Source organism: Nansenia antarctica (genome assembly GCF_963989245.1).
Source record: "Nansenia antarctica genome assembly, chromosome: 7".
NCBI classification, from domain to species: domain Eukaryota; kingdom Metazoa; phylum Chordata; class Actinopteri; order Argentiniformes; family Microstomatidae; genus Nansenia; species Nansenia antarctica.
Genome location: NC_137677.1, coordinates 62,780,421 through 62,790,938, shown reverse-complemented (window position 1 = coordinate 62,790,938; position 10,518 = coordinate 62,780,421). Strand labels below are relative to the sequence as shown.

General features: G+C 46.6%; 1 protein-coding gene across 1 annotated transcript in view; it reads left to right on the top strand.

Moving 5' to 3' along the window:
• Positions 1-8,047, top strand: part of xpo4 (exportin 4) — a gene marked incomplete at both ends in the record, with an annotated part of 52,646 nt that extends 44,599 nt beyond the window's left edge. The window contains 6 exons of the mRNA XM_080537318.1: positions 425-605; positions 5,889-6,010; positions 6,394-6,524; positions 6,747-6,864; positions 7,054-7,146; positions 7,850-8,047. Of these exons, the coding sequence (XP_080393444.1) occupies positions 425-605; positions 5,889-6,010; positions 6,394-6,524; positions 6,747-6,864; positions 7,054-7,146; positions 7,850-8,047 (843 nt within the window). The remainder of the gene's footprint in view (positions 1-424; positions 606-5,888; positions 6,011-6,393; positions 6,525-6,746; positions 6,865-7,053; positions 7,147-7,849) is intronic.
• Between the last annotated feature and the right edge of the window lie 2,471 nt (positions 8,048-10,518).

Below are 10,518 nucleotides of genomic sequence, written 5' to 3'. Positions count from 1 at the left end.
GAGGGAGAGGGGAGGGAGGGGCGAGGGAGAGATCTGCTACCTGGATGAGGTGAGGCTGGGGGAGGTGATGCTGGAGGAGGGGGGGGGGGGGGGTCGCCCACATGCAGATCTGCTACCTGGGGGAGGTGAGGCTGCTGGAGGAGGGGGGGGAGGAATGTTTCAGACATTACAATGAGCCTGTCCTTCAATTCCTACCTCCCCCAGCCTCCACGGCCTGTGTGGGGGTTGTGGACTGTGTGGGGCGGTTGTAGACTGTGTGGGGGGGGTGGACTGTGTGGACACCTCAGTGCCTTACTGACGGCAGCAGGGCCTACTGGGCCAGAACAGTACTGTACTGCTGGACTAAGGCAACGTACTGACCAATCCCCCTCTCTCTTCCTCCTCCCTCCCTCTCCCTCCCCCTCTCCCCCCCCACCCCCCACAGTCTAAGTCTATGAAGCTGTACGAGGCGTGCCTGACCCTGCTGCAGGTTTACTCCAAGAACAACCTGGGGAGGAAGCGGGCCGACGTGGCGGCGGAGGAGGACCAGTACCAGGACCTGCTGCTCATCATGGAGCTGCTCACCAACCTGCTCAGCAAGGAGTTCATCGACTTCAGCGACACCGGTGAGGGTGAGAGGGAGGGAGGGAGGGAGGGAGGGAGAGTGAGGTGGGTGGTGAGGGAGGGTGGAAGGTGAGGGAGGGTGGGAGATGAGCGAGGGAGGGAGCTGCTCAGCAAGGAGTTCATCGACTTCAGCGACACCGGTGAGGGGAGGGGAGAGGAGGGAGGGAGGGTGGTGAGGGAGGGAGGGAGGTGAGGGTGAGAGGTGAGGGAGGGAGGGTTTGAGATTGAGATTATTTATTTAAGGTAAGCCCCTTGAGAAGAATCTTCTCATTTTCGAGGGGGTCCTCACATGACGATACAAACATAATCGTAACACATAACAAATAACAATACAAAGCACCTACACACACACTCACACACACAGCCCGTCATCACTCCACAACCCACCACTACAACCCAACCGCAATATATACATGCAACAGTCAGATACATACATAATATAATTATCAGAAGACATCAGCAAGTAATCGAAATTGGCAACAACAGAAAGCACATTTAAGGAAAATACAAATACAAACAACCTGAAAACTAGCCGGTCCAAACCCCCCACATAATTAATAACATGAGCAAGGCTTTTTTAAATAGGAAAGTAAAGATGATTTAAAGGATTGAAAGGATGTGAGGGACCTTAAAGGGGAAGGGAGATTGTTCCAGTCACTAGGGGCCTTGTAGGCAAATGAATTACGACCTAATTTTTTTCGGTATCTGGGAACACAGAAAAAGAGGTTTTGATGTTGTCTGAGTGGATAGGGAGAACTACGGGGGACCAAGTAAACTTTTAAATACATGGGATATTTAAAGTAAATACATTTATAAATAAATTGTAACCAATGAGATTGCCTTCTGTCTTCAAGCGAAAACCAGTTGAGTGAATCATACATTAGACAGTGGTGTGTAAAATAATGACATCTGAGAACAAAACGACAGAGGGAGTTGAACAAGACATTTAGGGAACGAAGACAGGTCTCAGAGGTACCCTGGTACACAATATCAGCATAATCAATAATTGGTAAAATAAGCTGAGAAACTAATCTTTTCCTGATATCAAAAGTAAAGCAATCAATAGAACGATATAAAGAACCAAGGCAACCATAGGCTTTTTAACAAGATTGTCAATGTGTGGCTTGAAACAGAGTTCAGGGTCAACCCAGAGACCAAGATATTTAAATAATTTAGCATTTTCTAGGGGTGAACCATCATCATAAACAATATTTAAATCTAAGAGATGGGGACGCCGATAGTGTGCACCAAACACCATACAACAGGATTTGTTCATATTCAGAACAAGGTTATTATTAAAGAACCAGTTCTGAACAGATGCAAAATCTGATTGCAAGGAGCTTTGAATTTGTGTTAGATCTCTGTGAGAAGTATAGATAACCGTATCGTCTGCATAAAGATGAATATCAGAGTTAGAACAAGACTTAGGGAGATCATTAATAAATATAGAAAAGAGGAGTGGTCCCAGAGTAGAACCCTGAGGAATACCCTTGTCCACAATTAAGTAATCGGACTGAGAACCCTGTAAAGAAACATATTGACGGCGATTATGCAAATATGCATTAAACCAAAAAAGAGCCTTCTGAGAAAAACCAATGGAGTACAACTTATCAAGAAGAAGGTAATGATCAATCAAATCAAAAGCTTTAGATAGATCGATGAAGATGGCACCAGTCAGTTGGTCTTTGTCACAGGATGAGAAAACATCACTAGTAAACTTGAGGAGAGCAGAAGTAGTTGAGAAGTTGGGTCTAAACCCAGATTGAAATGGTGAAAGAATATCAAATAAATTAAGGTAGTGAGACAGTTGATTGTAAATCAGTTTCTCAAAAAACTTTTGCAGTAAAACAAATAATTGAAATTGGGCGATAATTATTCATGTCAGTTACATTTCCGTTCTTGAAAATAGGGGTAACACGGGCACATTTCCACATTGAGGGAATTGAGCAGGTAGAAATTGACAAATTAAATAAATCTGCAAGAGGATACATTAACACGTGCTGCTAGTTTAACAAATGTATCTTCAATACCGTCTGGACCAGCACCACCACCTTTGAAATCAAAGATTGCATTATAAACATCCATAGGCATGATTTTATTAAAGGAGAAAGTAGTAGTAGGCCTATGTGTTGTGGGGTTTGAGGAATCTGCAAGATCCGAGTATTTAGTATTTATAACATCACCGATAGAAGTAAAATGTTGGTTAAAGGCCTGTGAAATATGTAGAGGGTCAGAAATTATATCATCGTTAATTTTTATTTGAGATATGAGGCCTTTGTTAGTTTTATTGAGAGCTCGGTTCAACTGTTTCCAAAATTGTCGAGGGTTATTAAAGTCTTGAGAAAGACTATCACGGAAGTAACTGGATTTTGCGTTACGCGTTTTAGTTTTGCAAGAGTTCCTCAAACCTTTATACATATCTCAGTCAGCAGGATCATTTGACAAACGATGTTTGGCCCAGGCTTTATCTCTCTGTTTAAAAAGATTGAATAGTTCAGTACTGATCCAGGGTAGATGCCTGCCTTTAACCCTAAATGTCTTTAGAGGTGCATGTTTATCAATAACTATTTTAAATTCTAAACATAAGAAACTCCATGCATCCTCCGGAAAGGGTATCAATTGGAATCTATCCCAGTTAATTGCAATTATATCGTTAATAAATGAATCAACATTCATTTTTTTATATTGCCTCAAATTAATATATTTGGGTGGGGAGGAAGGTATTCTAATTTTCCAAACACAAAATATAACACAGTGATCACTAAAACAATCAGACAAAACACCAGATGCGGTTATTCTCTCAGGATTGGTGACCAGAATCCAATCTATTAAAGATGAGGATCCATGGTGATGGTCCACACGAGTTGGCTCACTGATCAACTGAGATAAATTAATGGAAAATAATGTTCTCTCATCAATAGAAGACGTATCAAGCCAATTTATATTAAAGTCGCCCAGAATGATCAGTTCATTATGCTTCTTTAAGGAGTTTATTGTAGATAAGATGCAGTTAGCTGAATCTGATAGAACTGGAGGTGGTCTATAAATGGTCCCAATTGTTAAATGTTTATTGTCATGAAACATGATGTTGATGAAAAGGCTTTCAAAATGAATTGGGTCAACAGTAGGAGTGGTACACTCTGAGGTAAATTTATCAGAAACATAAGTTGCCACCCCACCTCCTCTCGAAGGTCTATCAGATCTGTAAATAATATAGTTATCAATTTTAATTTCATCATTAGTAATATTATTATGCAACCAGGTTTCAGATAAAGAAATAACATGGGGTTTATAAAGAGCCACCCATGCTCTAAGTAAATCAATTTTCGGAGCAAGACTCCTAATATTGATATGAACTATCTTTATTCCTTTTGCTGACTCAATAGCACAGAGAAAACAAATATATGTTGGTCATGAGACCGACCTGGGAAGTAGGCCTAGGGCGTAGACGTTGGGAGGGAGAGAACGAGCTGCGGAGTGAGGGACTAACAGGGGCACACACACACACACACACACACACACACACACAGAAATAAAATAAATTGTAACATCATCAAGATGCAACACAAAAGCAGAGCAACAGCTCGGTCTGCAAGTCAATACAAGCATGAATAGGATCAAACAATAGCAATTTAGTGATGGAATTTACACATCAGAAAGTAGGGTTACACATTTTTACGACAGTTTTTCGACAATACAGCGCTTTACAACAGTCTAGGTTTACGGCAAACATGCCCATGCTGTATCTGATCTCCGAAGGAGCAGCAGGGAAATACAGGGGCTAACGCTACTGGCAGGCTACATCGGGTACAAAATGTAGGCTAGCTAGCCGATAATTTCATGAAATAACACCAAACCAAAACAGAACATATTCAAATGGACTCAATATGAAAAATGAAAGAAGAGGATATAGTGAAGATCATCATGAGTCACATAAGAGCGTCGCTGGCCAGCGTTACTCGCTAGTTGTCAGTACCCACCATCATCGATAGTCCCAGCCTGGAGCTTGCGGCAGAGGGAGAGGATAGAGTGGAATCCAATGGTGGTGATGAGAGAAACATAGCTTTCGCAGCTTCGACATCAGTGTATTCGACCTTAACACCATTCATTTCCACCCACAAAGAGCACGGATACCTGAGGGTATAAGAAAGCTTCAGCTCTCGAAGCTTCTTCTTGACAGGATCAAACGCGCGCCGGCTCTTCTCAAGCTGAGCGCTGTAATCGGGATAGATGGAGATGCGACGCCCGTTGAACCGCAGCTCTTTCTGTTCTCGAGAGAGACGGAGTATGTTGGCCTTGTCTTGAAAGTGGAGTAGCTTTATCAGGATTGGTCTCGGGGCCATTTTGGGAAGCCCAGTTATGCTATCGATCTGGCGGGTGAATGGATTACGATGGGCCCGTTCAATGACCGGAGGAGAGGGGAACTTCTCAGCCCCCAGGAGCTGTGGGATCAGGTCGGTCATGAACTTAGTCATGTCATGGCCTTCTGCTGATTCGGGAACGCCAATGAATTTGAGGTTAGATGCCCTGCTCCTGTTTTCCATGTCATCCACCTTCTGCAACAGGTAACGATTATCCACTTCAAGTTTTTTAATTATCTTCGCGTGATCAATCACATTATCTTCTACTTGACCAACACGCTGTTCCAATTCCGAAACATGGTCATTGATGCCGATTAGTGAGTTTTGAATAGACTCTAGAGTAGAGATGATAGGATCAACTTTAGAGTCAATATGTGTTAACAGATCCCTTTTAATCTTCAGCGAAACAGCCTCGGCAACGAACTCGGCGATAGCGTTAAGCTGGGTAGGATCCATTGTTAGGTTGTCGGCCAACAAACAAATTACAGTCCTTAGGCTGATATATTGACTGGCGAGTAATATAAAGTCACCACAATGATCTACACATTTAGGTTGATGTGTGAATATTAACAGTCCATCAGATTGCTACTTTTTAAGCCGATATAGTCAAAAGCAGACCGGAGCTCGAAAAAGCGTGTTCACTCCATGAGCGTCATGTCATGTCCAGGGTGGGAGGGGAGGGAGGGTGGGGAGGTGAGGGAGGGGAGGGAGGGGAGGGGGGGAGAGAAGGAAGGGAGGGGGTGAGGGTGTGTGGGTGTGTTTTGAGATGATGTTGTGACTGTTGATTGGCGTGTAAACATTTCTCTAAACCGTGTGTGCACACATTTTTTGGTGTCCAATTAAGGTATCAAAATGTATCACAGTGCCTAGCTGTATATGAAGTAACGCCCCTCTCTCTCTCCCCCTCCCTCCCTCCCTCCCTAGACGAGGTGTTCCGGGGGCAGGAGCAGGGTTCTGGAGCGACGGGGAGGACCGTGTCGGCAGCAGACGTAGTTCTGTTCGGAGTGAACATCGTGCTGCCTCTCATGTCTGCCGACCTCCTCAAGGTGACGCCTTTTTCCCTCCCTCCCTTCCATCTCTCTCTCTCCCTCCCTTCCATCTCTCTCTCCCTCCCTCTCTCCCTCCATTCCTCCCTTCCATCTCTCCCCCCCTCCCTCCCTTTTTCCCTCCCTCCCTTCCTACCTCCCTCCCTCCCTCCTTTCCTCCCTCCGTCCCTTCCATCTCCCTCTCTCCCTCCATTCCTCCCTTCCCTGTCCTACAACCCACCTACAACCATGTTAGAATGTCCTACAACCTACCTACAACCCTGTTAGAATGTGTCCTACAACCCAACTACAACCCTGTCAGAATGTGTCCTACAACCCATCATTTTCTCTGGTGTTTCTCTGGTTTCTCTGGTGTTGAGCTGGTCTCTCTCTGTGTGTTGCAGTTCCCGTCCCTGTGTAACCAGTACTACAAGCTGATCACCTTCATCTGTGAGATCTTCCCTGAGAAGATCCCCCAGCTGCCAGAGGAGCTCTTCAAGAGCCTCATGTACTCCCTGGAGCTGGGCATGACCTCGTATCCTCCACTGTGTGTGTGTGTGTGTGTGTGCGTGTGTGCGTGCGTGCGTGCGTGCGTGCGTGCGTGCGTGCGTGCGTGCGTGCGTGCGTGCGTGCGTGCGTGCGTGCGTGCGTGCGACCTCTTAATAGGGTTTATGAGATGCGACAGACATGGATAAATAAATGTAGATATGATGATAGAAATGGTGTCAGTATCGGTCCTTAACCCTCGGGTGTCCAGGATGAGTCCAGAGGTCAGTCAGTTGTGCCTGGAAGCTCTCTCCCCGTTGGCTGAGCAGTGTGCCAAGACCCAGGAGAAGGACACGCCCCTCTTTGTCGCCACGAGACACTTCCTCAAGGTGAGCCGTGAGGTCACATCCTGTCATTTGTTTGTTGTTTTTCCTGTGTGATAAAAAAGTGATAAATGATGAAGTGATGCTAATTCGTTCTCTCTGTCTCTCTCCCCCCCCCCCCTCTCTCTCTCCCCCCCCCCCCCCCCCTCTCTCTCTCCCCCACCCCCCCCTCTCTCCCTCTCTCTGTTTCTCCAGTTGGTGTTTGATATGCTGGTATTACAGAAACACAACACAGAGATGACAGTGGCAGCTGGAGAAGCTCTCTATACACTAGTGTGCCTGCACCAAGTGAGTACCTCTACATCACTGTCAACACACAGCAGCTAGAGCTAGACCTCTACAGGGTATCTGCAGTGTCTTGAAAAGTATTAAAAGTTGATAAATCAATTTTGGGAAAATCAAGACCCTTAATAAGTATTAAAAAGTCTTATCACGAATTTTGTAGGTATTTTTCTGAATTAGACTCTGTCCAAAGAGTTTGAGTCCTAAAAACTTTGAGTAAAAGTTAGTGAATTTATTAGTTTTTATTAAAAAACTAAGATGAACCGGAAATTCTGTTGTATGATAGTGGTCGAGTCTATTGCAAACTTATTGCAAAAGTTAAAGGTGTCACTGATGTAAAAGGTTACAGCTCGAAGTGGCGGTGAGGTCTGGAAAACTATTGACATGGTCTTAGAAAGGTATTGAAATTAACCTCAAGATTCCTGTATATACCCTGCTCTAAATCACTGTCAATACACAGCAGTTAGCAATATACCTCTAAATCATTGTCAATACACAGCAGATGGGAACCAGGGGAGGCCGGTGGAGGTAGAAATCGGAGGACGGGGCTCATCGTAATGCATGGAAATGCATGGCAGCTTGCCGCCATTGGGTGTGTGAATGTGTGAATGGGTGAATGAGAGGGCGTTGTAAAGCGCTTTGGAGCAGCAAAAAAGGCGCTATATAAGTCAGTCCATTTACCATTTACCGTGGTGTGTGTCCCCTTCAGACGGAGTACGCGGAGCTGGTGGAGACGCTCCTGTCCACCCAGAGGGACGCGCTGATCTACCAGCGGCTGGCGGACGCCTTCAACAAGCTGACGGCCAGCAGCACGCCGCCCGCCATGGACCGCAAGCAGAAGGTGGCGTTCCTCAAGAGCCTGGAGGAGTTCGTCTCCAACGTGGGCGGCCTGCTCTGTGTCAAATAACCACTGCCCTGCCCCCCTGCCCCCCCCCCCCGCCCACACACACTACTCCCCACCCCTCCCTCCCGCCCACCCTGCCTCCCATCCATCCTCCTCTCGCTCCAACTCAAACTCCCCCCCCTCCTATACCCCAACTTGATTCTAAATCTACCCCCCCCAAACCCCCGGACCCTGCTATCTGACGATCGATCGATCGATCTACCGACCTACCTACCTACCTGTACCATTTCAGACTACACCATGCCAGAGAACGGGCGGACGGAAAGACAGACAGACAGACACACAGACAGACGGACGGACGTGCCCTGGTCTGACAGACGGACACTGCCCTGTCAGGCTGGCTGACGGAACTCTGGAGTGACGAGGGCGGAGGTTGAGACACTGGAGAAGCAGCAGCAGTGGTGTAGTTCTACCAGGGCTGGGGGGGTATGACCCCCCTGTCCCCCCCCCAAGCGCACACATCCAGTGGCTAAAGGGGGGTTAGATTGGGGGAGTCGGAGTAGAGGAGGAGGAGGAGGAGGAGGGTCGTCAGAGGCGAAATGACTTCACTCATGTGTGTGACCCGCTCTGTCCCATCCAATCATTGTTTACTTTTTTCGCCAATGGAGGAGTGTTGGGACGAACCTACTGGAGGGGGGGGCCACGCCCCTCCCCCACCCCACACAACGCCCCGTCTCTCTCTCTCTCTCTCTCTCTCTCTCTCTCTCTCTCTCTCTCTCTCTCCGCCCCCTACGCCTTCAAGTCCCGCCCCCCCCCCCCTCCCTGAGTGCCTTTGTGTTCTTGTTTGCGATGTTGCGACCTGAGACGTGTCTTACAGCGACGCCTGTGCCAGTGCCTGACACACACACACACACACACACACACTACACGGTCGATGCGAGCGCACACACAGATCGCCGTGACGACAAGAGGCTCTCTTCTACTGCCTCCGAAATGACAGGCGGGGCTGAAGACGACAATACAAACCAAAATGACGTGGTGATCATTAAGGGTGTACATAATGTTTTCACACAATGGGAAAAAAAGAGTATGTTTAAAAACAAAGACTGAAAAGTTTTTATATGATGATGTTGATAGATGGCAGAAAAGAGTTTTGGCTGAGTTTTGCCTGAAGAAGGAGGGCCAAGTTTGGAAACTTTTGAATTTTGTTTTGATTTCTTCTTTCTGGATTGTAGTTTTAACATGTGCCACCCCCCACTCTCTCTTCTCTCTCCCCCTCCCCTCTCTCTCCTTCCCTCCCTCCCCCCTTCCCTCCCTCCCCCCTTCCCTCCCTCCCCTCCCTCCCTCCCTCCCCTCCCTCCCCTCTCTCCCCTTCTCTCCCTCTCTCCCCTTCCCTCCCTGCCGCAAATCACCATTTTAATTCTGTCCCTTTCTCCACATCTGACGTCTTGTGGTCATTAATCTGCCTCTGCATGTGATCCTCAGAGGGTCACCACCACGGGGTCAGCACAGTGATATTTTTAACTAGTTTGCGAGGAGAGCGACAAGCACATTTCGTCAGGATCATTTTGCTCTCCGCTTTTTTAAGAGCGCAGGATTTGTGGCCTTGTGAACTTGGAAACAAACACAACACGTCATTCTGCAGCGAGGGAGGGAGCGGTCGTATGGAAGACGTGGAGCAGCGTGGAGAACGGGACAGAGGCCAGGGTCCTGACGGTCCGCTGCTAAGCAACAGAAGACGGAGGCCTTAGGAAGTACGGGCCTTTAGCGTTAGCATACAGTATTCTAGTTTTATTTTTCTACGTCACATCCACTCTCTCTCCTCTGCAGAAACACACTGGATGGGAGCAAAGTCCCTATTATTATTACCGAAGAAAGCAATAACAAACCAAAAAAACAGGAATGGAGCCACTTGTTTTAACCATGGCATCAGAGATGAACTCACCCGACCTTCCTCCGTCTAGAGCACTACCCCCCCCACCCCGGTTATGTTGGAATGCCTCAATGTAATGAAATGTAAAAGTGTACATAAACTTATTATATAAAAATGTTTCGTTCCAAGTTGTGTTTTCCCTCTTATATGTTCTTTTGGTCTGCTGTTTACACTGTCAACGGCGTGTTAGTTTTGATCTTTTGTCCGATTCTTCTATGATCGATCATTGGCCTATAGAGTTATGGAAGGCAAGGAAGAGCATTGTGAATAGTTTTGATCATAATTCTTGAAAACCTCAAACCAAAAGTGCTTTTACATTTCTCTGAAATAAAGCTGTTAAGCATTGGTCATAGACGTTACTTTTATATTTGCTTCATAATCAATGTATTCAGTAGAGGGTTGCATGGATGGATGGATGACCTTTGTGGTGTTTCATAGGCAGGGTTGCCAAATGGGGCGGTGTACCGCCGAATGGGCTACTTTTGATCACACTGGGCCGGGGAAAAAATGCATTTAGGCGGCTGGGCTGGATAAAGATAAATAGCATTTAGGCGGTATCAAAATGTCAGTGCCTGAAAGTTACAAAATGCGTGAAGTTAAA